Source organism: Podarcis filfolensis (assembly GCF_964270895.1).
Source record: "Podarcis filfolensis genome assembly, chromosome: 1".
NCBI classification, from domain to species: domain Eukaryota; kingdom Metazoa; phylum Chordata; class Lepidosauria; order Squamata; family Lacertidae; genus Podarcis; species Podarcis filfolensis.
This window is the reverse complement of record NC_139604.1, coordinates 90,242,358-90,269,934: the sequence shown is the minus strand read 5'-3', so window position 1 is coordinate 90,269,934 and position 27,577 is coordinate 90,242,358. Positions and strand designations below refer to the sequence as shown.

Here is a 27,577-nt window from a genome sequence, read left to right as displayed (position 1 = left end):
TCCTTCTAGACATGTATATAGAATATGCTCTGTGTGACCTTGGTGACAGTGGTTGAAATATCTAAAAAGGACTACTACAAATACATTTTTAGTATAAGTATCTGACTGGCAAATGTCTCATCACATGGGGTATGTGCAAAGTTAACAAACATTTTCCCCCATGCTTTTCGTTGTAACTATAATGCATTTTTTAAAATTCTTCATTCTTCACTGTGTACTCTGCAAGAGACTGCTAACATTTCCATCTTACTTTATTATAGTCTTGCAGATTACCTGAAAATGCATTGTGATTTTTCTACAGGCTGCAGTTTAACTGCTTGTTTAATTGTCACCTTCTTGTTTGGGAGCAGGCAGGTTACTGGGCACTGGTTCCTGTGCCTATTATAACGGAGTAGAAAACAGCCATACCTGCCAAAACACTCTTTGCAACTGTTGACAAAGAAAGACATATTGATTATTACCACCTCTTGGGCTTGTGTGGAAAAAGTGCATTCACTAAAAATACATACTGGATCATTTAGTGAAAAATGTACATCTCACTGGGGATTTAAATTTAAATTCATATTACAATGCTGCTAAAACGCTATAGCAGAAAGAAGGAATTCATTTCTTTAGGTGATGTCATAGTGAAGTGATGAATGAGTATATCAGGTCTTGTTTTATTAACAGATTTCCAGCACAAGTTCACTGTACAGGCTTCTCCAACGATGGATAAAAGGAAAAGTTTGATCAGTAGCTGCTCCAGCCCTCCTGCCAGCCCTACCATCATTCCTAGGCTCAGGGCCATCCAGTGTAAGTAGTTTGCTATAAAATTTGGCCAAGTGCCAATAGGTTATGGTTTCTGTTTAGGACAGGATTCCACAATGCTTCCTGTATAGCGGGGTGGCTAATAATAATAATAATAATAATAATAATAATAATACTTTATTGGTCTCAACTCAAAATGACTTACAGCTAAAAAACAACAACAAATTAACAAAAACCCACATAAGAACATTAAAATAAAATACAAACCCATTAGATTAATACCTTTTAAAAAATCAAGATCAAAAGTGGCAAATGGCCATCTTTTCCGCAGTAAGGATACCCGCTCCCCTCCCCTGTAGTCTGTTTTCATTATATGGGCAGTCAGTATGGTACTGATCAGTGCTGGGTAAGAACATAGGGTGAAGAATAAAATCTATGGGCGTCTGATTATTTGCTTGCAGTAATACAAAATAATGGCATAAATGCATGCTCATGTTTTTCTGTCCTATTGTCCCCCTCCCAGTAACTCCCAGTGAAAGCTGCAAAACATGGGGGCGCAACTCTGTATGCCAGAAGGAAGAGGAAGGAGAAGAAGAAAAAAGAAAAGGCCAGAAGAAGAAAGGTCGCACGTGGGGCCCAAGTTCTCTTTGTCATAAGGAGCTAACAGCAGACGAGGATGGGTGAGAAGCGTAATCTTAGCTGCCACTGTGCCATAAAGCCTCAGTCCAGCTTCCTTTTTTCTCCACAAACCTGCCATACTTTAGCTGGTATAACTGTTTGCCAAAGCAGTTTACATTCATTGCAGTTTGCATTCATGTTATTTATTCCAATAATAAATTATACATTTAATAAGTAGTAATATGCCCTTTTAAAATGTGTTGGGGGGTATTGGATTGTTTTTGTTTTTATTTTGATTATGTATTTTGTGTTTTTATATTGTTGTGAATCGTCCTGAGACCTGCAGGTATAGGGTGGTATATAAATTTAATAAATAATAATATTTATACTCCACTGCAGATAGCAAAAAGAGAGAGAAAGAAAAAAGGTTCACATCACTGCCTACTTGTTAAAATTAAAACAGAACATTCTTGAGTGTTAATACTTGAAACTTTCCCCACTCAAACCTGAAACAAAAAAATGTCCCCTTAAATACTACAACAATATGGTCTCATGGGGAGCTGTGTGGAGGTTATTCCACAAAGGTACAACTATCTCAGAGAAGGTCTTGCCATTCTTTGCTCTCAATTTTAACAATGTAATCTGATGGTGTTTGAAGCATCATTTCTTTAGTTGATCATTAACACACGGGGAGAGGATTGCCTCCTATTTTTTTAGATTAGAGGCATAAAAAATACAAAATCAGCTATCTCATCTGCAAGAGATTCATGTTCAAAATCCCATCTCCTCTTAGCCAGTCTGATTTCCCAGTAACATCTCTGCTACTTAAAAGATTGTTCTGTAATCTTAGTATTTCCATGCTCCCTTGCCCACCCCATTTAATCAGAATTATGTTTATTACTCAGTTTCTAGGTATAGAAATGCCTTTCTTTCCTGTCCTGTAGTCTGGCACTTAGGTGAATGCAGACAGAGAGAATTTGGCTAAAGTCACTGGCGCAAGCTATAAATTATTCTTTCATTGTCATAGGGTTGGCCATCTGGTCATTTGACCAGCCAAATAATGGCAGTTGTCTATTTGACAGCAATCAAATATTCCATGAAGCCAAAAGCAGTGTGTACATGGCAGCTTACTTTCAAAACGAAGTTCAACAAATCTTGGCTTGCTTTGGTAACTAGCCAAAATTTTCACCATGACCCTCCTGCTGTCCTTCAGAAGAAAATAGACGGACTTCTGGCATTTTCCTGAAATGAGAAAGGCAGAAGTCGTTTCTGTTAATTGGCTGGGGGAGAATTGGGCATCTAATTCTCCTGAAAAAAAACAACAAAAAACCCAAGCAGAACATCCAGCTCTTCTTGAGTGCTTTGGGCTTTGGCCATCTTTGCAATATCTGTCCTATTAATACAGTAGTATCATTTTTGATTTGGACAAACCTATTTCTCTTAGGAGACAAAGGGGCACACATTTCAATTGAGTTTTGTGTTACATTTCTCATACTTCGGATTGCATTATGTAATAAAGTATACATGAGTCAAGATCCTAAATCTATTGATACAAATGGCTGTTGTGGTAGGTAGGAATAATGGAAGAATCATATTGGGTGGATTCAGCCCTGTTCAACAAACAGAAGGACTCCTTCAGTCTGTGACTTATATAATATAATATAGAACTTATATAACTAGATATAATTGACTTATATCTAGTGGAGACTCCTCGGGCAGTGGATTCTCCCAGATTACTGTTTTGTGGTTTATCAGCCTGTAACGTTTGCAACCAGTTTGTAGGATTACCTTGAGGAGGGAAGATGACGGAGGAATATTTTATGATTCAGACTCATTTGCTCAGAATAAAGCAGCCAAACTTCATCTTTAAGCCTTCTGTTGGCAAAATTGTGATTACTACAAGGACCCTCAGGAGCACTGTATCGCTGCGAAAAGTAACAGCTATTAATGTAATCAGTTCTCTATATCTTTTCGGCTATCCGCCCAAAAGCTGATCGCATCCTTCATAAATATGTAAGAGTGAAATCTAGAAGATTCTTATTGCTGAATTGGATACACAGTTGGTATATGTGGTCAGAAAATGGGGGATGCGGATGAAACAGGTTCTGCAAGTAAAACTCCCATCAAATTTGAGAGATGGCTCACATGCTTTCCTTTTGGATTGTGGTGTTAAGTAGCAGTCACTAGCAGTAGTGCGGATTATTCTTTGAGTTTTACTTGAGAACAGGATTTTTCAAGTTTCAGGCTAGTTGGTCTTTCCAACCAAGAATTATTTGGTTTCTTATGTCAGGCATCAAAACCAAATTCTCTCCACATAATCATGTCAAGTGTTCTTTATTTACATTTTAGACATTCAGATTTTTCAGTGCAATAGTGCAGTATTCCATCTTCATGTAATGTAGGGTTGACATATTTTAAAAGGAGAAAATCCAGACACAAAAGTTGTTGAGTCCGTCCCCCCCCCAAAAAAAAACAGTTTTCCTGCTATTTAAGGAAATTCACCAAAATCGACACTTCCTAAATGACTTGTCATATGTCTGGATTTTCCGGACATTTCAGCATTTTCTGCCCAGACACTGTTTCTGACAGCCAAATCCTGGCTATGTTTGGGAAATTCTAGACGTATGTCAACCCTAATGTAAAGGGAGGGAGGGGTCTTTAGACAATAAAGTCTTCAAAGATTTTTGGGCTGTGCTCCCTAAATAAGAAATAATGAACACTCACAGCACAAAAAAAGGATTTTATGGGAATATATTCCCTCTCCTGACTCTTTAAAACTGGGGAGAGCTGTGATAGTTCAGAAGTCCTGCTATCGATGGTCCGAAAGGAGCATCTCTTTGAAAGTAATAGAGCAGACCAGCAACATGCTATTCTGTCCGGGGAAGAAGCACTATGGTGCTGGAAGACCATGTGGGAAGGTGATGAGCAGACAGGGAGAGATTGCTTTAAGGAATGCAGCAATGATGGAATTGGCAGGAAGGGCACTGTTGTCACATATTAGCTTGCCAGAAATTCAGGTGGGCAGTGAATCGGGCAGAAATTTATTTTTATATACTTTGGAATTTATACTTGACCCCACTGCTCAAATAGGCCCTCATTTTCAGTATGTCTCAGAGTAAGTCCTATTCCAGGGCACTATGGAATCAAGCTATAAAGTACAATCTACTTTATTGTAAATTAATTGCTGTGCTATGTAGGGAAGAGACTGAATTGTTTTTAGCACCCTCTAGTGACCACCTTGGTTTTTTACAATCCAGGAAAATAGAATACTTTTTCCAGAATAAGAAAAAAAAATTTTTTTTAACTCACAGGTTTTGTTCCTCAGCTAAGGCTTGCCAAAGAATTGTCGTCCTCTGTTTTCATTTATGAAGGAAGCAATATTTGCTCTGCCATGCTACAAAGGACAACCCAGAATATTGTGTAACTCTCAAGACCAAGATGAAGGCTACGCTTTGTCTCTATATATGAGAGGGGGTTTTGCCTGTAGTAGGCAAAACCAAGAAATGCAACGTAAACCTTCTAACTGAGTGGAGGATAAGAATACAACCTTCCCCCAAATTACATACTTTACCTTGGCTCTTCTTATTTTTGAAGTGAGCATGCTAACTTCACTTTTGTATGTGTCGCCTGCTTATTGATGTTTATCTAGGTACTTAAATTGGGGTCCTCCTTATATAATGCTCTGAATGTAAGGCTTATGTTGCAGTTCAAATGCTAAACATATACAGATTTAGCCCTATGAACTGCCTAGATAAGAAACCAGCTGTGAATCATATCAAAGGTTTTCTGAGCTGTTCAGAGAAAAAGCAGAGTATAAATGAGATGATAAATAACATTGCAAGTATCCTTTTCCTCTAATTTTATATCTCTAAGGATGAATGAAACATAGAAGAGAATAGGGTACTTGCAAAGGCAAATTCATAAAATATAATTTTTATTGCAAATATGCAATACATGAACTTCTTCTGTTGGGTTGATTCCTTCAGTAATAGGTTGGTCTGCAAAGAAAATAAGATTTTGAGTATATGGTTATAAATAAAACTGGCATAAATTCACTGGAATTTTCTGGGCTTATCTCACAGGCTCATTGTGAGGGTATAATATGCTAAAGCAGAGCTTTCCGAACTTTTCATGTTGGTGACACACTTTTTAGACATGCATCTTTTTGTGACACAGCAATTCAGTTTTACTAGCAAACCAGAGGTTAAACTAACCCCTTTCCAGCCCTGGGAGGAGCGTGGGGAGCATTCGCACCACACACCTACACACTGCAGCCAACACACTAATGTGTTGCAACACACAGTTTGGAAAGCTGTGGGCTAAAAGGCATGTTCTAACCTGACCCTAGGCCTTACTGGTGTGATGGAAAATGCATCAAAGGGTAACCATATACTCGGGGGGGGGGTAAGGTTACCCTGGTAACCTTAAGACTGGACTGCCTCCATACATTTTAAACAAGCTTTTATAGGCTTGACTTCACTTGGTATAGAATATGATTGTTAAGTTTCTAACTAGGATCTGCTAGAAGAGCTGGCAAGATATGCTGTATAAACAGTTGATTGATGGTCTGTTCCCAGGCACATTTCAAAGTGCTGGTGGTTATACGCAAAGCCCTAAATGACTTGAGGCTTGGCTCTCGGAAGTCCCCCTCAAGAGTCCCACTACCATCTGCAGTTAGGAGGGTGGTGACAAAATGCTACATTTTGGAAAGATGCTAGAAAAGCTAGTGTGATGTATGCTGTGTCTTTTTGAGTCCAGGCAATTTTTTTTTAACATCCACATATTCTTGCATGCATAATAATTATCTTTGTTTTATATGGCTTATTGAATGTGATGCTGCTGTTTTTCTGTATTTTTATATATCACTGAATTTGGTTTTTTTAACTATATGTCACCATGGGAGCTTATTTTTCTAAATAAACTAATATTTGTGATAGATTAGAATAGTTAAGAATGAGGAGATAAATATTGGTCAAAAAAACAGACAGAGGAAATAAAGTATCTGCATTTAAATGTGTCTTCTCTTCTCTTTACTTTAGTCTAAAGTGTTTGGATGGATCCAAACAGTGGTCATCTAGTGCGCCAAATCTAGGAAAAGTTCAGAGAACACCAGTCATTTTCCCAGGATTTACAAGCCTAACAGAGATGGGTAAGTACCTGTTAAATGAATTTCTTAAATGCACTGTATTCAGTCTCATGTTTGTTTCTGTCCACCAACACTTATCTTACAAAAAAGCAAACCTCAGAATCTGCTTCTGTAGTCTTAAATTTCAAGACTTGCACCTATTTTTTAAAAAAAGATGTACAGTATCATGAAAGTTTTGTTCACACCATTGGCCTGGTTGGGACCAAATGCAATTCCGCTTCTCCCCTCCCAGATTTATCAGGTCACTTCAGAAACTGGGAACACTCAGATAAAGATGTCCAACAATTATCTTAATGCATAGTCAAGTACATGTGGGGAAAGGCTACCTGAGTCCAAAGCCATTTATGGCTTTTAAGTACATGGTTATTTAAAACAATAAGAAACTATACAGTATGCCACATAGTCAGCACAACACACTATTAAAATAGTGATTAAATGGCAAAATAAAAACTTAAATTCCAGTGTTATAAAATGTGATTTCTCAGACAGTTCCCTGGGTAGATTTGTGTGCTGTCATTCACCTTCAGGTGGTTTCTTCTTGATATATATGATCCATTGAAGTGGTGGACTATTTTGAGAGAAGTTGCTATGTGTGTGTGTGTACACACACCCTCTCACACAAACCATGCATGATTTTTATATTGGAGGGTTCCTTTTTCCTCCCTCTGTTCTGTTTGCGTTGCTTCAGCGGCTAGGCTGAAGGGAGCTGTCCTTAGAAACATGTGTGGCTGCTTTGAGCAACAAGTGGCTCATTTCTGTTTTAGCTGTGCATTATTTCAAATCTCAACTCCTTTTAGTGAGGATCATCTGAACTTATATTGCTTTTATATTGAAATTGGAATCCAATAAACTGTATGTGGCATGTACATTTGACAGCTGCCATCATTTGAAAGGGGCGAAGTTTCCATATTCTTTGTTCAAAATGCAAACATGTTTTTCCATGGTAGCAGTGTGTTTCTATTTTTACACACAAGATGAAGCATAACCCATTCTTATTCATAGTTAAAATGTCAAGGCCCCACTCTTTTGTGTGTGTGTCTTTATCTCTTTTGCAGAGAATGAAGACAGTGATTCTTTGAAAAACGGAGAGACCAAGATGCAGCAATCACCTGGGTCTAACCAATCATACCTCTGCATCCCATTTCAGAGAAGTGAGGACTGGGATGGCCAGTCCAGTGATGCCAATGAGGAAACCACTCCTATGAACTCTACCACAAGCACCCCTCAGCTCACCCCCACTAACAGCCTGAAACGTGGAGGTTCCCAGCACAAACGATGCGAGCTTGCCTTTCTGGGCTGTGGGGCTGTGTTAGCTGCTGCTGGCCTGGGCTTTGATCTTTTGGAGGCTGGCAAGTGCCAGCTGCTAAGCCAGGATGAGCTGGATGCCCCCAAGGAAGAGAAGAAGAAACGTGATAGTATTTTCCAACGGGCTGGACGTTCCCGTCGGAGCACCAGCCCACCTTCAAGGAAGCTCTTCAAAAAAGAGGAGCCCACATTGTTGCTGGGCGAGCCATCCAACTCCCTGACCCTTCTCTCTTTGTCTTCCATTTCTGAATGTAACTCAACCCGTTCCCTGTTACGCTCAGACAGCGATGAGATTGTGGTCTATGAGATGCCAGTCAGCCCCGTGACAGTGAAGGCTCCCTTGCCAGTAGTTAGTAACCCACTAGTTAATATCTGTGTTGAAAGGTTCAAGCGAGATCCCAACCAGTCCTTGACTCCCACACATATGACTCTCTCTTCTGAAGCCCGCCAAAGGGGGCACAGACGGACTCCCTCTGATGGTGCCATAAATGTGACTGGTCCGCTTGCCAATGGATCCCCTTCCAGGAATTCTTCTGCAGCAGCATTAGGATCAGGTACGTTATTCTTTTCCATCCTTTTACTCCAGAAAGTGAATGCTCTTGCCATTGCACTTCCTGCAGATGTTGCCTCTGAGGTAAGATTGAAGGAAGGCAATAGCTGAAGGAAACGAGAGGCACTATGTATAATTTTTTACTTCTGTACTTTGAGGGTCTCAAACCCTTAGTGAGTTAGGGATTTCCCCTGCATGCGAATACAGGCTCTGTGGAATGAGCGGATGAGACCAATAGTGGATTCGGCAGTCAAGAGGGCGGTTTCTGCACATGATGTAGAGGGAAGTGAGGGGTAGGTGGGGCTCATCAACCTGGGAAAGTAGCCAATCTAGGAGAAGGAAAACTCTGGTCTTGAACCTCTGCGGCCTTGTGCCTTAGCCACAAGACTAATGAGTAAATCCTACACAATTCTGGAGTGGAGTCCCTAAGATGGTTGGAAAGTGCCTTGTATGCCTACTTCTGGCAACTCCTGCAGCCAAGCTGGTGCCAGATGTATTGTTCTGCTTTCCTTTGGACCACCTCAGGGAGGCAAGAAGTGGGGTCTTGTCATCTGGGCAGCCCAGGACCTCCAAACACACTGCCCAGGGTTGCACTTTGGGTAGGTCACTTTGGTGCTGCTAACACAGTGGTTTGACTTCACCCCCAGAGGCACAGTCCATTGTCTCTCGAGACAGACAGATGCTTACAACAACAGAGGATGGAGGTGTCTCCAAGTATGGGTAGGGTGGACAGTAGAGAAGAATCCCCCAAACACTGGAGTAATGAAGGCTGCTTTTGTGTGGTCTTTAGTCATCTTTCCTCATACTTTGCAGCCTTCTGTGTGGCTGCTAGTTCCAGCTTCCCCCCCTCCTCTATTTCCCTTAATATGGTTTCCCTCCTTAAACACATTTTTCCCATGCCACACAAATTGCACGTATCCAGGTTCTCCTCAAGTGTTTTCTTCCTCTCAAGAATTCTTGCCACCCTAATGATTGCTTCCTTCTGTTCCTCAAACCCAGTTCCTCTCCCATTTAAAAAATGTCTTGAATTAACCCTATCTGGTGCATGTAATAACATCAGATTTGGCATTGGAAGTGATTCAGAGTCTCTCACCATAATTGTTTGAATGTGCTGAAATTTCGTGCCAGTAGGAATTTCTGCTTCTTGATTTATTGTCTTATTGATAAATGACAAGTGACTGAGTATCCCCTCTGCTGTATTTCAAAAGAAAAACTACTTTGGGTAGAACAGCACTGCTGCAACATAAAATCCTAATCTATTCCCTTTACTAACAGTGTAATAGACATTCAATGAGGGATTTATTTTCAGCACAGGCTTGGACTATCAAAGCAAAAGAATCCAATATAGGCATTTCTTCCCTGAACTGAATATTAGCTATTGTCATAAGAAACCTTTTAGACACAGGGTCTGGTAGATTATAAAATATAATTTCTAAAGTAAAGTAAATACTCTTACATTGTTGAGAAAGCCTGTAGCCATATAAATTATATTGCATCAGTTCCTGTGCCTAATTTCTTTATTTAGCATTGATATACTGATCTGGTTTGGATTTGGCAGCTTACAGTATAAAATTAATACAATAAAACACAGTAAGAATGGCAAAATAAAATTACATTTCTTGTCTCATAAGATTACTTTTTGATTCCATTTGTCACCCATAACTAGCAGCTTAAGCATGAAACTTCAGTAACACTCCTAAGAATAACTTGAATGTGACTCTAGTTTGAAGTCAGTTTGGTCGCGATGTGTTGACTGTAATAGGAGTGCTTTGTTCCCTATTTTAATGGGGGGAAATTGAACATTCCCTTTACTTCAAACAGTGAATGGTAGTGTTGGTTAAAGGTGTAACTACAGTTACAGTTTTAAGGGAAACTCGCCTTTTCTTCCACCTTTTAGGCTTTGCAATACAAAGATTCATTTGAATTCTATAAATTAACTGATAAATTTGATTGAAATCCAGACATTCAAGGAAATAAATCTTTAATCAGCTAACATTAACTTGTCATCTCTTGGGATTAACCATTCCTACCACTTCATTCTGCCTTAACATTCTGTTTCAGTGCTGTACAGTTCCAACTATAATAAGCAAACTGAAGTGGGTGCAAGATATCTGGTAGAGTGTGACTGTTTTGGGTACACTGACCCAGCCACTTGCACAACCCCCTCTGGGAAGAATTGTGAAATTTCCTTAGCAAGTAGAAACGGCAATACCGTCCTTTAAAAATGGGATCTATTCCAAGCTGAGTCTTTTCCTTCTCCATTTGCCTTTTTTGAATTGCAAAATTGGTTCTAAAATGGGAGCTTCTGGGCACAAGTTAACACTTCCTAATTATAAAACCTATACCCTCCCCTGAAAACATGTATGTATTACCTAGAGACAGCAATGTTTATGGGGAGAAACTTCAGAACCTTAATTGATTTTTTCTGGCCCTGGGATATGTTTGCCAATGGTAGACACAGCTACCTAAGAGCTGTGAACAGTTGGTAAATAAAATGTAATTGTAACATTTCTGTAGTAAAGAAGCAAATTAGCTTCATAAGATTCATGTTTCACTATGAGCATCCAACATATTTTCAACGTTAAGCATGCTGTCCTCTTCCCTGTCTATGGCTGCATCCATACTGCTGGTTGCACTTTGGCACTAAGATGCTGGTGTGGGAAGAAAAATCAAGGAAAAAGGAGGTACAGAGATGCATATTGTGCGTTCACACAACAATCCTTAGACAGTTGCATATCTGGACTCTGTCAGCCTTGCTACATCTACCATTTTAGCTTGCAGGGATCAGCATGAAGATCATTGCAGCTCCCATGTGGTTTGCATGCATCAGGTGAACTGAATCAATCCTTTGTCTGACATCACCCTTTGTTTACTTAATGAGCCCGGTGTCTCTCTTCATCAGTGTTGTCTAACCAGTTGGTTTCTCTTTCTTCTCTCCCTTCCTACCCCTTCCTTTCTTGTGTTCATTGTGTTCCCCCCCCTTTTCCTCCTCCTGGTGGGGGAATAGGTGTATTAAAAACTCCCAGTCCAAGTCAGGGTCCAAATGAAGTCCCTCGACTGCCAGACCCCAACCTCATCTTTCCTCCAACCCCCAGGCGCTATAATGCTCAGCAAGACTCCATGCTGGAGAGACCCAAGACCTTGGAATTCCTACCTAGGCCACGCCCTTCAGCTAACAGGCAGCGGGTTGACCCCTGGTGGTTTGTATCCCCCAGTAATGCTAGAGGCGAGTCCTCTGCTAATAGCTCCAGTACTGAAACTCCCAGTAACCTGGACTCCTGCTTTGCCAGCAGTAGCAGCACTGTTGAAGAGAGGCCTGCACTGCTTTCTTTCCGTGTCAGATTGCCTGAAGAGGAGCGGACACTGTTGGACATGGATGTTGAAGGGCAGAGCCAGGACAGCACCGTGCCGCTATGCAGAACTGAACTCAGAACACGCAAACCTGCAGCATATGAACTCAAGCAAGAGTTCTGGTCCTAGCATGAAATCCACAAGGGATTGGTAAGCTCCTTTAGATTCAGTTCTACTTCTTGCACTAAGAATGCACTTTGAAGACAGGTGAAGTAGAGAGATGCTGCTGAGGTCATATCACACTGCTGTGTCCACTAACAGATATGGTATTGGGGTACCTGGCCTTTTGTAAGTACATGTAGCTAAGCTACACAGAGCTGCTGACTCTTCTTGTGGGGTTTCCTGTGGTCTTCCTTGTATTTTCATTACAGTGTTAAACTGCAACAAGTAATGTGGGCAGGTAAGCCTCCATTCTTGACTGTCAAGAACTCAGATACCCTCTGTTGGTATGGGTTTTGTAATAACCTCAACTCCTACCTTTTAAATGCAATGATAAGCAGTGTTTGTCTACACTGTTACAATACAGGAATATATATAAAGGTTTAAGTGTGTCTGAACCAGCATTCTTGTTGCATTTGATTGAGCTTTTCTCCCTTGATGTCCCAGAACAAATGTTCACTCATTTTTGGTATGCATACAGTTCCACCTCCTAGAACTGGCTGCTGGGGGGGGGGGGCTCAGGATCTTGCCAATGACCCATAGCACCCATCTCTATACTTTTTATGCATTGTGCTGAAAGAAGGCGGAGCCACCTGTTTCTTAGTTTCTGAAAGTAAATGTTAAATAAAAAAGGGATGTCTCAGGTTGCAGTGGTGCAAAAGGATTGGGGCAACGGGGTGGAGCTCTGATAGTGGAGAAATAGAGGTGGGACTCTGAGATTTTGGCTCGGACCCATCATACATGAGCATTAAGTTTAATGAGACACAACCAGGAAGTGGTGAAACACAATGATTAATCTTGTAATTTGATATGAAACGTTGCATTCTTTCACAAATTTTGGTAGTACATTGCATGAAAAACTGCCAGTCAGGATATGCCCTTTCCCCCCTGAATCTTACTTCATTTAGGTAAGTAATTTCCAGATTTAATAATCAATTTGTCTCCCCATTGTTGAGCTGACAAATAGCCCACCCCCAATACCATGTACATGGCTATTCCAAAAAGAAAAATCACAGTGAGCATTATAGAGATTCTGGTGGAGAGAAACAGCTTGCACACTTGACCTTAATGACAAGACTTGGGGATACTTGGAAAGCAAATAGAAGTCTCCAGGTCTCAGCAGGAACTGAAGAGCACATGCAATCCCACTGGTCTAGTATCAAATAGTGCTCAGAGCATAACAGAGCTTATTACCCCACCCTCTGCAATCTCCTCCCCCACCATCTCAGATTTCAGGAGGACTACATTATGCCTCCAAAGTTCAGCATTTTGTCATGTAAGGACCCTTCCAGGACCTTTGGTATGCATGAATTTTGGCAAGCTACTGAGGCTAGCCAAAATCCCTGGACCCCTGCTGCTATCGCACTCTTTTATGACTAGATCTATTTCTCCCATCTGGTTTTAAATTATTGTTGCCATATTAAAATAAAGACCTATCTGAAGTTTTGAAAAAGGTGTTTAAAACCTCTCTCATGTAAGTTTCCTTTTTTATTCCTAGGCTGTAATCCCTTTTGCCTATGTTCCTGACATGTCATGAATTGTATCTATAGCAGTTTACTACTTATCTCTGTTGAAAAAGTGGGTATAGATCATTACTAGGAATCAAAAGTGGTCACTCTTAAGGGGTTTTGTGTAAACTTGTAGAAATATTGTTGTCTAGCATCTAAATAATAAAAATCTGAAAATCTGTGCTAGTTCAGGTTTAATTTTGGTTCTGCCACCAGCTTGCTGTATGACATTGGGCAAATCACTTTTGCCATATGTGCCTCAGTTTCTCCATCTGTACCAAGAGCTACCTCATGCAGCAGAAGTGTAGTCTTATTGTGCAAGGTGAACCATATCAGTGCACCTTAAATAGAAGTGGGGGCTATACAACTTTGTAACTTTATTGAGTTCTATATGCTGAGGAAGCAGTCCCCCTCTGGCAGTTTTAGTGCTATGTAAGTGATCTGCTAGTTCAAGGTGAGTTTGTGCTCTATGCCAGTCCAGATGAGCCAATATAAACTATATTTTCTTGAAGACATGTAGACTGTCTAAATGGCTCACTCCATGAGAGTCAAGCCCTGCTTAGCATTTAACTTACTGCAGTTATAAGCACCTGCAAGTCAAGGGTGGTTCATTCCTAACTCTGGTACTGGTAATTTGAAGTCAGCAACTTTCCTTATTCTAGATTGCATCCATTTTAAAAAATGAGACGAGCCCTGGCAGGGTCTTGCCCTTGCCCTTGAACTCTGAACTTTAGGAAAGGGGTGGGGGAGCTTGTGGGCCCCCAAAATACTGTTGGGCTACAGTTTCCATCACTCCTGACCATTGGCCATGTGGACTGGGGCTGATGGGAGTTGGAGCCCAAGAACATCTGAAAGGCCACAGGTTCCCTGTTCCCACTTCATGGTGATGTTTAGGCACTATACCTTTTTAAAGAATTCAGGCCCATTACTAAAACTGTGTGATTACCATTATGATTTAAATAATCATAGTCCAACAACCTGCAGTGCAGGAATCTTTTGCCCAATGTGGGGCGTGAACCCATGACCCTGGGGTTAAGAGTCTCATGCTCTACCAACTGAGCTATCCCAGTTCTGCAGCTGATGTACATTCTGCATCAAATGCAGCTTTCAGTACACCATTTCTTTAAAGCTGTTGCCTTTTAGGACACCAAATTGTCCTTCAGGAACATCAGTTTCCTAGTATGTAATCTCTATAAGCCCACAGTATGCAAGTTTCCTACTTGTAACTGTCCTTTGCATGGTCCTCTGTGCAATCATACAACACCCCTCTTCATTTTCTGCTGCAAGAGTTTCTTGCAGTTTCTTCACTACTTCCACAACAGCTGAGTGAAAGGTGCTTGCTCCTCTTCTCCCAAGCTCTTCCTGAGAGGAGAAGGCAGGCATCCTAGGTTGTCAGCCCAAATTCTTGTGGTTCTGGAGGTTGCTGTGCATACCTGGAGATCCCATTTGTATAACTCTGCAGATGACTACTTTAACATTAATAACAATTTAATATCTGTGTTTCTATTTTTGATCAGGATGCCAAATCCAAAACAACTTTTTTATTTTTTTGGCTTGCAAAATCAGCTTTCTTGAAGAGCTCATGTTTGCCAGCACTTAACTACTTAAGGTGATTTGCTTGGGTCTCCTTTATGGGTCTGGTTTATGTTTTGTTGAAAGGCTGTGTTCATGTGGAGTAATTCCGCATGTAGGATGTTTCTCATAGGCTAGTCCCTGTGATCTTGCATGCCCAGGTGTAGCATACTCTCACGTCTGATGTTTGTGTAGGTGCAATGTGACAAATGTTTTGTAAGGCACCTTGTAGAGAGAGTTTGGTTCTTGATATCTGCTGATTCAGTCTACTGTGCTGAACCCCCCTCAGGGCTTTTGTCCCAATTGCCATGTTCACAAAAGTATCTCTAACGCAGTAGCATTAGAAAGCACTCCCCCAACCCACTCCCCAAATTAATATTACAGTCTGTTTACTACATAAATGCTACTGTGTGCTTTGTTTTGTGATGGTGGTTAAGTGATGTTGGAGCCTGCCTTTTAACTTCGGCTCAGCTGTAAGCTGGCAGTGGGAATGACTGACACCCCCCCCAAAAAAAACCCCAAGCTTTGTGACACAACCTGTTGCCTCTTACCCTTTGGGGCTTAAAAATGGTAATTAAATGGCATCAGTGACTGGTTTGTTTCACTGTAGCTAACCCATCTACAGGTTACACTTTTGCATAATCTACTGTATCTCTGTTCTTTGTCAATGTGTTATGTGTATACCTTTGATACATTTTTAATTTATGCTAGAGAATAATAACTAAATTAAAATGGAGCTAATTGAAGTTGATAATATATGTTTGCTTTTCTCTTTGCTTCCCCTCCCTGGATGTATGGTGGGGGATGGGAAAGTAAAACAAGGATTGCCAAGCAGGCTTGGTTCAATGGCTACAATTATTATTGTATTACAGTGTAATGCTATTCTAGGCCTTGTCTCAAAATTAGAGCACACAAACTTGAATAAAACCGTTATAAACACCAATTGTGTAGTGAGAGCTTCATTTTCTCTTTTTTGCAAATGTTAACCTAGAAATGTTGGGCTTAATGATGTTGTGTGTATGTTATATCCTTGTGCTCGCTTTCTATCATATCCTAACCTGCTTTGTCAATACAGGTAATTTCTGATGAAGAGCACCCTTTGTGTGTTCTCTTCGGTCTTGAACCTGAGTGCCGTGGATTGATTTCAGTCAAGATTATTTCAATCATAGATTTTGAAATAAGTTTTCTCGTTTTGAAAAGCATATATTTCTTGAACAAGCACTGCTTTATCAATTAAAACATACTACTTTACTGCTAAACAGAAGCTTTATACAGCTAGAAGCATAATCAAAAACTTTTTACTGTGCAGCTGATGTGCCTCATACAGGGTAGATTGTCCATTTATAGACAAGATACTATATTTCTGTTTGACTGTTTAGCTCTCCATACACATGCAAGGGTACTAAGCAAAATTGATTACTTGAAGGGAAAGGTTGCAGATCTATGCCTATGGAAGTCCCATCAAACCAAGTGGGGCTCGTTTCCAGGTAAATAGTCGCAGGATTTCTTTATTTATTTTTGGGATTTGTATCAACCCTCCCCCTAAGGTCAAAGGGCGGACAGCATCAATAGCAACAGAAACAAACTGCAGACAGAACAACAAATATAGTAAGGAGAATCATTTTTCTTTCCATCTTTTAAAGTTTCCTGGTGAGGTAGGCTATATATTTTCTGTTGCCCTAGTGATTTTATTATTATGTGTGTTTAGTAAGCAGCTTTTAGCATTTTAAGTAGAGGCAATGGATAAATATGGCCCACACTGCACTTCAAGTGGCATAGACATGAAATATTGTCTTCATTCCACCTGCTAGCCATTTCTTCTCCCCACCATACAACATGCTTTTCCAGACTTGGTTAGAAGTTTGTTTCTTTCCTTTTTTCTTTCTTTCCATACTCTTTGATGTGATTCATTTTTATTCTATACTTTTCTTCTCCTTCCACTGCTTCTCATCTCAGAAAACTCCATGCGGCTTAATATTCTCCCCCACTCACCTCAAATTGAATCCAGAACAAATACCGGTAGTTTTCTTTTATTAATTCCATGAGACCCAGGCTGCATAATCTCACCAGCATTTGCTAATTTAACCTGTCATCTCTTGGATTAATTTAGAAGAGAAAGGCTATAATCCTAACCCTACCTACCCATGAATAATCCCTACTGAATTGATTAAGATTTAATCCTAAATAGACATGGTTAGGACAGCAGCCTAAATGTTAATATTTCTTGCCATCTCTTAAATTTAAAAAGTTCACAGTAGCCAGAAGATGGCGCTCACTGCACTGTAGAAACCATTTTATTCTCCTGTGAACCAAGGTGGTCTGAGCACTAACTCATTCTTTTCAGAATCTCCTAGTAGCTCCCCTAATATAATCTGATTAAGGAAGGAAAATTCACACTTCTCCATCTGACACAGCTAATACTAATGAGCAGTGATTCCCCTTCATTTCTAATGAAAATCCGAAAGATATAAGCCTCTTTAGAGATGGGAGAATGACACTCACTGTCTTGAAGAAAAGCCGAATTAGTTGGGGCAGGGTTCTACTTTCTGTGCAGTAAAGCCTGCTGAGGAGGTGTACAATTGCAGATTTGGGAGGACTTGCAGTTCTGTCTATTATCTCTGTGAAAATTTACACAACCAGTAAAGCTCCACTGCACAAAAGTAGGATTCGAAATGTGAACACACCTGTGTAACAGCAGGCAGTGCCTTAAGAGCCCCTCTCTGTGGGTGATAGTGAGGGGGTGTCACTTTCAAAAGGGCACCCACCACCTGCAGGTTTTAAATAACTTTGTAAAAAATGAATTATTTCAATTTCTGATAGAATTAATTGATTCATGGGCATTTTTTTTAGTCTGATGAAAGGCTTTTAGTTTATTCAAAATAGCAACTCTAATAAGCTGTGCATTTGGTGAACTGAAAATAATGAAATTATGTTGGGCAGGAAATGAACTGCAGCACCCACAAAAGCTTGAGGGTTGTTTTTTTTAGTCTGTAAGGTTCCACAATACTTTGTGTTGCTTTTTTTCTGTGACAGATCAACACAGCTGCTCTTCTGGAAATGCTTCCCTTCCCTCTGTCTTTGCAAATGGTGCATTCCATTTAACTGTGAGATAACGTATTCATTCTATAAAATGCAGACTAGTTCTGTCCACTACATTTGTGGGTCAGGAGCAGCTTAGAACAGCAGTCAATTACCAATGAGTTTCTCCTTTCGAGAACCCTAAGTGCTGAGGGTTGGACTAATTGGAAGCAACTGTAGGGGAGCAGATGCCATTTTAAACAGTGTGAGCTGGGATTGTGGAGGTCTTTCTCATTTTAAGACTATTTTTAAAAATATGTTGATGTAGGAGGCAGAAGAGAGAAGCATGGATGAGTGGACTCTGATAACTTGATAAAAATCCACATATTCTTGGGAGAGGGGAAATAAAGCAATCCTATAAACTGATTTTAAAAGCACTGAAGGGGAAAGAGAATGGATGAACTCAAGATGATGATGAAATTAGTTTTGGAGATCAGGAAGAATGGATTAAGCATGATGCATGTATCCAGCATGCATGTATCCTGGAATTAATCTGCTCTACCTGTGTGACAATATATGGTAAAAACTTACACATGGGAATGAAAATGCCTTGGGGCTGTTGGTATAGAATTATCCTCAACTGATGCATAGAAGCAGACTTCTCCCCCCCCCCCCGCCCCTTAAACTGAAGATGCATTCCACCACATAGTTTGAAGGATCTAAGTTCACCTGAAGGATGGGATGTAAGTCATTTGACCCAAATTTTGACCTCCTTTACAGTGGTACCTCGGGTTACATATGCTTCAGATTACAGACTCCGCTAACCCAGAAATATTACCTCGGGTTAAGAACTTTGCTTCAGGATGAGAATAGAAATCGTTCTCCGGCAGCGCGGCAGCAGCAGGAGGCCCAATTAGCTAAAGTGGTGCTTCAGGTTAAGAACAGTTTCAGGTTAAGAACGGACAAATTAAGTTCTTAACCCAAGGTACCACTGTACTTGGCTTTGGGAAGGTGGCTTGAGGACTATGAAGGAGGGCATCAAATGTTGCTGAGGGCTGCCAAAAACAGCCTCAAAGATCACATGCAACCCCCGGGCTGCATGTTGAACCACCCTGCTCTAGAGCAATGCCAGTCAAGCCCCAGCAAGCACACAGGCCAACCTTTAATTTCAGCTGTCACAAATTGCACATGTCCAGCTCTTGTGCAACGTGTATTTGTTAGATCGCGTTGTGCACTGTAATTAACCTTTTCAACCTGTTCAAACCATTAGGGAAGTGGTTAACAGTGTAAAGATGGTTATGATGATACAGGCAGGGAGGGCATCTATTCCATTTGCTTCAGCTGCCCCTCTTTTCAGGGACCCATCCCCAAGAATGTAAGAAGGGCCCTGCTGGGTCCAGCCATAGACACACCAAGTCTCCAGCCTTGTTCTCACAGTGACCATCCAGATGCTATGGGGAAGCAAAGTGCCTCTGATACTGGAGCTAGTAGACCAGGGGTCAGCAACTTTTTTCACCCGTGGGCTGGTCCACCGTCCCTCAGACCCTGTGGTGGGCCGGACTATATTTTGAAAAATAATAATGAATGAATTTCTATGCCCCACAAATAACCCAGAGATGCATTTGAAATAAAAGCACACATTCTACTCATGTGAAAACACCAGGCAGGCCCCACAAATAACCCAGAGATGCATTTTAAATAAAAGGACACATTCTACTCATCTAAAAACATGCTGATTCCCAGACCATCCGCGGGCCAGATTGAGAAGGCGATTGGGCTGCATCTGGCCCCCGGGCCTTAGGTTGTCTACCCCTGTAGTAGACAGCCATTCTGGGTGGTGGCCACGGATAGCCTCATCCGCCATGAATTGGTCTAATCCACATTTAAAACCTTCTGAATTGGTAGTCATCCTACATCTTGCAGGAATGAATTAAATAGTTCATCTATGCACTCTGTGAAGAAGTACTTTCTTTTGTCTGTCCTGGATCTGTCCAGTTCTGGTCCACTGGTTCTAATATGAGAAGATGAGAAACTTTTCTTGCCCACTTTCTTCACACCATGCACAATGTTATATAATTGACCTTTTTTCTAAGCTAAATCACTACACATACAAATATTTTACTTTGGGGGGGATGGTTTACTCAGATTTCACTCTTATTTTTTTACTAGAGTTGTCCTTTTTCAGGGTTGACCCTCCTCCTTGGTGGTCCCCCATATTTATATCTGAGACCAAATACTACAGCTGGAGAGGTTTACTTTGATCTGTTGATAACAAAGTTTGAAATACACTGAACTCTGCATCACTTGGACTTAGGTAGCCTCTGTAGTCAGCTGTTCAGGGTTTCTGCAGTTCTGTACAGTCTGATAAGCAAAAAATGAAGCTCTGCTGCTGTTTGCTGTTTCACAGTGACTGCTGATAAAGGAACGTTTATCTACAGTATGTTCAGGCAGCCCAAAGGTGGCAAAAATGTGTTTTAGATTGAAGAGATCACGGAGAGTATTCAGGATCTCCAGCTATAGCTGATGAATAAGAGATTGTGTCCATTGATTCTGCAGCTCCATTAGACTTTTCACTGGATTATACCCAGCAACTAGGATTATTCGACTGAGATGTTAAAGGAATTGAAGATATCAGGTGTGTAGGGAATATAAGCTTTTCCAGGGACTCTGTGAACTGTTGCTGCCTTAGCTTGAGCAAGTCATGTGGAAATATAATTTCTCTGAGGAGCTAGACTTTTAATTCCCAGTGGTTACAATCCTCGATTAGGTTTGCAACAATGTGAATTTGGTGGGCGTATGGAACTTCCTTACTTTTGAACCTAAACTATTTTTCCACAACTGCTCCTTGGGAATAAATCAGTGTCATGAATCAGAATACAGGCATCTTTCAACTAATACACACTTATGTTAACTTTCTCTCGCGATTGCTTTAGTTTGAGATCCAAGTGCTAGACTGACGTTGCAAACTGAGCATCTCTGGAGAGCAACAGCATCCTTGAATATGGCCCTGGTAAAACTGGTGCTTTGCGGAAGATAATGGATACTTTAGTATATTAGGGAAGTGAGCAAGCCTTTAGTATATTAGGGAAGTGAGCAAGCACCAGAAGTTCTAGGAAGGGGTGATGAAAAGTGGGGAGACTTGAATTTGTTTGCTGTTTTTATTGGAACCTTTAAAAAGCAAGCAATGGCTTGACATTTTGTGAACTTTAATTTTTTTTTATTTTAGAGCTTTGAAGACTAGATGCTCCATTGCTCATGTTATCTCCCCTGATAACCCGCTTCCCGCTTCCACATGCCACATACGCAGTCCATTACACGTGTGTTTGATGCAATAGCTCTGCAGCTTCTGCCCTCCCCACCCCACTTTGGAAAGTGACATGTTGCTGGGGCATGGGAGTACCAGTTGTTTGGGTAAGTTCCAAAAGAAATTTGAGGAATAGAGTTGAGGTATTCTGGCTTTGTCCCTTGGAACCAGGGCTTTGTGTTCCAGTACAGTGGTACCTCGGGTTACATACGCTTCAGGTTACAGACTCCGCTAACCCAGAAATAGTGCTTCAGGTTAAGAACTTTGCTTCAGGATGAGAACAGAAATCATGCTCCGGCGGCGCAGCAGCAGCAGGAGGCCCCATTAGCTAAAGTGGTGCTTCAGGTTAAGAACAGTTTCAGGTTAAGTATGGACCTCTGGAACAAATTAAGTACTTAACCCGAGATACCACTGTATTGTTGCATGCCACTCCTATCTCTAAGAGTTATGAGATTTCAAGGGTTCTGAGCACTTAGCCAGAGGTCATGTTTCTTTTTGGAATGAGGCACAGTGGAACCTGTGGTGTCTTTATGATATATTGTTTACACATACACATATATAGAACGTGAACCTACGATGGAGGGGTTCACAGCATCAGCAGCCCAGAAGAGTCTTGCTTCTTCCATAGCCACAGCTTTGGTTTCAAATAGAAATCAAACATTGCTGTCTGACCACGCTTTGCAGCTTGCTGCTTTGCTTCTAGTTCACATCACAGCCCCTTTCAACTCTAAACTCAGGCTTTTGCCCTTCTAACCATCTCAGAGTTGAAAGAGGGACCTCACCCAGTTGCCGTCTGGCACAGAGCCCCCTTTCATTTGTAATTAATGGCCCAACAGGAAACTAGCCTGGCTTATATTTTAACACTTGGTGGATCTAGGGATCAGAAGCTTGATTAGATTTTAACACTTGCTGTATTCAGGGGAAAGGGGCCTGGGACCCACGAACTCATAACAGTATTATTTGTATCCTTCTGTTTTCCCCAAGAAGTTCGTGACAGCCTTGCTGGGATTTTATCCTCAAAGAACATCCTTGTGAGTTAAGTTAGGAATGTTAGACTGAGAAATAGTGTTCTGAGACCACCTAGCAGAACAAGGATTGGATCCCAGTCCTCCCTAGTTCTATGTATTTTTAATCTTTTGTTGGAAGCCGCCCAGAGTGGCTGGGGAAACCCAGCCAGATGGGCGGGGTAGAAATAATAAATTATTATTATTATTATTATTATTACTACTACTACTACTACTACTACTACTACTACTACTACTAAACCACACAATTTTAAAGTTGTATTATGTAGTAGAAGCAGTTCCTAGACATGCCCCCATATCCCTTCTCTCCCTCCCTGCTCAACAAAGTGAAACCTAGATAAATTCCTTAATTGCCAAATTTGTCATCAATTTAGATAATTAAATGAGACTTCAGAAACTATCTTAATTAATCTTTTGGTGGCATCCGGTCGAGAAATGCCTTTAATTTCCTGAGAGACATAGTGACTGTGTGTAAGGAAATGGAAGATAAAACGCCCACAGGGTTTTGTCTCATAGGGGTTTTATGACAATGTAGGAAAAGATTTGAGAATATCTTAAACATTTGTTTGTGAATGACCAGTCTCTTGAGATATGATCCATTTTCTGCTCACTGCTTTTGAGGCCATGGGTTACAGCATTCTGGTAAGTTATGAACAAACAAAAAAAATCCTGTTCATTACTTCTAATGTCAAGACACTTTTTCAGCAGGCATCCTATTATTGTATGCAATAGATGAGTGAGCATCAGAAGAAAATCCCACATTTTTAGATCAATCTCATCTTGAAGGCCTTTTGTAGCCAGGAAATTTATTCAGAGCGACTGAGTGCAGCAGACCATCACTTGCCTTTAGGATCAACGACAGAATATCTAAGGTACAAATTTGCTCAAGGAAAAATATATGGAAGGGGCTAAGTTATATCAGAAATATGCCTAAATCCTCTGAGACGTAGAAGCGCAAGAGATTATACTCTGTGGTATACTGGGGCATCAATTGACAACATTGCAGATAGGTGCTTTGTTCTTAACCCCCCCCCCTGCCGCCGCCTTCCTTAGTCCCTGGTAAGTAACTCCTGTTTATTTCACATGAAGCTCTGTTACTTCAAGTAAAAACCATCCCTCCCCCATAACCAAACCCTTAGCACAATAAACTAAATGCTCTGATAACTAGATTAAAACATCAGGATTGGTTTCCAGCTAAATTGTACTCAGAGCAGACCCCTTGAAATTAATGGACCTAACTTGGTCGTGTTCATGAATTCTAATGGGTGTACTTGGAGTAAAACATGGTTGAAGACCACCCTAAAAGGACATACTGGGAAATTAGGAGGGGAATTCAATGTAACAGTCTTCTGATCGTTCCATCTGCACAAGTTCCCTCTGTGCCCTATTCTGGGCGATATTCCTGACCCTCCAGAGTAGATTTGGGGGAGGCATTGTGGGAGAAGTGCAAGGAAGCCCCATTGTGCTAGCATGAGCCCTTGCGCTGGCTACTGCCAGTACGCCAAGTTAGTTAAATTGCAGCACATCTCGCCAATAAGTGCTGCAAGTTGTGTGCCCTATGCTCTGCATCGCGGGTTTCCTTTCTCTTCCTTGTTCATGAAAAAAGATTGAATGGTTCAAAGTTTAAAAATCTGATATGGATTTTCATTTTAAAAAAACAACAACAAGCAGCTGCTTCCATATAATCTGACTGGACAAAGTAGACATACAACTGTACATGTGTACAGGATCTCATGTAGGACAAATGTCTGATTTGAAGCATCACTGATCTCTCTTTCATTGTTACAGTTTTAAGTGCATGCCTTAAAATTTTCTGAGCAATTCCCCAGTGACTAAACTACAGCACTCAAGGAGATTTAGGGGTTCAAGTTAAAATGGGTTAAAACTTCATTAGTCCAGCTATTTTCTATCAGATGTCACCATTAAAGGTCAAGCAAAGAGGTCCCTGATAGCTTTTGAAAGCTTGGCGGTGAGGTCACCAGAAGGACGTGGTCTCTTTGATTTATTCTATCATTTTGGAAGCCTCGTTCTCTCATTTTATGGGTTTGAAGGCAGTCTGGGAGAGAGATGTGGGAGCTGACCTGGCTATAGCTCAATTGGCCAGATGGATAATGGTCCACAAAACCATTTACCTTTGTGCCAGCTTATATTCAGGAAAACTCTTAATTCACCATTGGTTTTACACAATAGTTTATGGCTCATATCCAATGCTCTTGTAGTGTCTTGTGCCGAAGAAATAATAATGAGAGTGGGTCTTTTGGCACCATTATGCTCATCATTGAAATCCTTCTGGCAGGAGGTTATAAAGGGAAGAGCTGCATTATTCGCAGACAGGTGGTTTTTGACCCTAACATGTCTATTGCTTCTTCCTAGAATCCCTGTACATTCTGGACAGCACAACATCAAACTACCCGCGTAGCTTCCCAGTAGCTGGTGTTTTCCTTACTCTGGTTTCAATGTAAACTGCTAAACCAAACATAATAAAAATCCTTTTATCTATATGCCATTATGGTATAGGGTCATAGCTGTCAAATTTTCCCTTTTTTTTAAGGGAAATTCCCTTATTCCAAATAGGATTCCTTGCAAGAAAAGGGAAAAGTTGACAGCTATGGATAGGGTAGGGTTGCCATATTTCAAAAAGTGAAAATCCAGACAGGAAATTCCAGATGTATGGCAACCCCTAGTATAGGACTACTTTAGCAATTCAGGTACCCAGGGTTTATAGCTTGCAATTTATCACTGAGGTGTAAATTGTTTGGCATCACGCACCAGTGTTTCCTGCGCAGCTGTATTCACTCTTCAGTCAACAGCAAAGCATCAGTACCCAGCAGAGACCTTTAAAGGTGGGGAAAGCATTTAAAAATAATTTCTCTCCCTGTGATTACAAAGGTTGCTGCTTGGGTGTCTCACAGTGGTCCTGTGAAGTGTAATCAAGGATTAAAAGCAGTTTTAAGAGGCTCATCTTACAAGAACAAAGCACCATTATTAAAAATGAAAACAGACTTGGGTGCTCATCTGGCATTATTGCCTGGTGTCTGATGTCATAATCAGTGGATCTGAAAGCTCCATCTGTGTGTTCCACTTGCTGCCGCCACTTCATAATTATGTTGCATTGTACACTGCTTTTGTTCGTTGACTCATTGGCTGTTCCTGGCTTCAGATGAATTATTCAGCATCGGAAGCTGTTCTTGTATTCAGCAACAATCGTAGCTTGAGTTTCTGTGGCTCCTTCCAGCTAGTTTTAAATGTGACGGAAAGCAATTCACAGGGTCTTTACTCACCGTTGCTACACGATGAAACACTTTGACATTTTATCTTTTTGGCAAGAGGTGTTTCTGACTACAGAAGCTCTGCATGTTCCTATTGAAGAAACAGGAGCACACATGTTTATTAAGACACTCTAGCACACCACCATCTATCTCTGCTTTTGCTTCCCTTGCTACAGGTGCCTTTTAATGACTGGTATAAATGTGTATATTCTCTTCCAATTAAAAAGCTGCCTGCAGTGGCAAAAAAACCCAGCAATGGTATATCTGTCCCATCCTATTAGGGGGACTGCTCAAGGATTTGCATGCTCAGTTCCTCAAACAACCATCTATGTAGAGCAGGAGGGATGAAGTGGAAGTTGCAGTCAGACTACATCCAAACTTCTGTTGGCCAGTTTTGACATAAGAGCAGAGGCACCCACCTGCCAATCACCTGATGTCATTTGTCATCAGGTGATTATGCTTCAAAGGAAGAATTGGGAGCACACTGAGCATGCACTCCCAAGTCTCCCATTCCAGCCCTTACTGTAAAAATAAGAATCTGGGGCAGGTCTTGCATTTGATGCTAAATGAAGTGCCAAAAGCAAGCCCAGCTGGAGGCAGAGATCCCCTGTCCAAGGGAATTCTGATCAGGAGCTCTCATGGGCCGCCATTCCCAGTGGACCTTGTAGGTGATGCCATATTGAAAAAGTCTGTATATGCAATGATCCAAGAGCCCATTTTCAGAGTCTTGTACTGTTTGCAAAGTGGCAACAAAGACCTTTATGTTTTTAGTTTTTAGTTTTTCTGGACTGTTTGTGTAATACGTTTTGGGATTTCACACATCTGCTGAAACAAATGCAGCATCTTTGGGAAAAGCTCTGGTAGAATAGCAGGGACAAGTAATTCAATTGTGCTATATGCACAAGCTCATATCATTTTGCACCAAACTCCCTAGGTTTTGTTTTGTATTTACCACGTCTAATGAAGATTAGGATTCCATTCTCTCTGTAAGAATGCAGTGGAACATTTGGACTGATCTTTCCCCCTTTCATTTCTCTTAACTACCCTGACTAAGTATACAAAATAAAGCAAATGCCATGGAATAGGTGGCTACCAGCATGCTCAAAGGATTTTGTGGAAATCATTGCAGTTTTCTCAGCAATTCAATTGGAATGGAGATAAAAGATTCCCAGATATCTCATAACTGAGGCATTCTGATTTAGTCTGTGTTGTGTGAACATATAAAAAATGTGCACAACGTGTCAATCTTGCCACCTGTGTTGACAGGACAGTGATATGACAGCTTCAGTTAAGGGTCCAAAAGTTTTCTGTGGGCTACCTCTCTCATCATCACTCCTGATGATTTGATTGATTGATTGATTGATTGATTGATTAAGATTACTTATATGCCACTTTTCCACCATCAGCTGTGCCCAAAGTGGCTTACAACAAACATTCAAAACATCATAATACAAATTTGCAATAATGCCTGGGGCCGATGAGAGCTGGAGTCCCACCAACATCTGGGGGACAACACATGAACCACATCTGATCTAAAGCCACTCCAACTGTAGGGATTGGCTCAGATGCCCTTACCCATTTATATTTCTTGTTCCTGCAGGTGTGGCTTCTATGTCACTTGAGTGTTTCATCTTAACTCTAGTTAATGTGTTGTCTTCATTTTGGAAACTGCAGAAACAAAAGCCTTTGTGAATACAGAGTAGTCAAGCAGTCCAGGCAGAGTTTATGATGTTAATATTCATCCACTGCACAGCCACCCCTGGAGATTAATCATCTTTCTTCTTTTGAATATTTCCCATGATATGTTTCTAAATAGAGGACAGAGGGATTCCTCAGCCTTGTGAAATCATAGCTGTTCAGATTCCGACAAGGCACATTGAGCTGACAGTTGCTTTTGCCTCTTTAAAGTCTGCAATCCCTTCTTAAAGTTAATGTCTTGATCGACCATACAATAAGCTGAACAAGCAAAAAGAAATACAGAACTCATCTTCACAGTCCAATTAAG

The 27,577-nt window shown here is 40.9% G+C and overlaps 1 protein-coding gene and 1 long non-coding RNA gene across 8 annotated transcripts in view; one reads left to right on the top strand and one right to left on the bottom strand.

Moving 5' to 3' along the window:
- MAP3K9 (mitogen-activated protein kinase kinase kinase 9) overlaps positions 1 to 27,577 on the top strand; it is a 91,884-nt gene that overhangs the window by 24,631 nt on the left and 39,676 nt on the right. For 2 of the 6 annotated variants that reach the window (XM_083606343.1, XM_083606345.1), the window contains exons 7-11: positions 670 to 792; positions 1,271 to 1,427; positions 6,405 to 6,514; positions 7,567 to 8,370; positions 11,657 to 11,867. In XM_083606343.1, coding sequence (XP_083462469.1) covers positions 670 to 792; positions 1,271 to 1,427; positions 6,405 to 6,514; positions 7,567 to 8,370; positions 11,657 to 11,867 — 1,405 coding nt within the window. Of the gene's footprint in view, positions 1 to 669; positions 793 to 1,270; positions 1,428 to 6,404; positions 6,515 to 7,566; positions 8,371 to 11,373; positions 15,900 to 27,577 lie in introns of those variants that run through there. The other 4 variants (XM_083606346.1, XM_083606344.1, XM_083606342.1 and 1 more) reach the window with 4 other exon arrangements.
- On the bottom strand, positions 237 to 25,845 carry LOC310759919. 2 transcript variants are annotated; one of them, XR_014546637.1, is made up of 5 exons: positions 25,073 to 25,845; positions 22,915 to 23,170; positions 4,675 to 4,759; positions 2,497 to 2,607; positions 237 to 429 (listed from the first exon to the last, which is right to left on the bottom strand). It is a non-coding gene; the product is annotated as an uncharacterized lncRNA (long non-coding RNA). The 2 variants fall into 2 exon arrangements; XR_014546638.1 differs by having other exon boundaries at positions 22,915 to 23,147.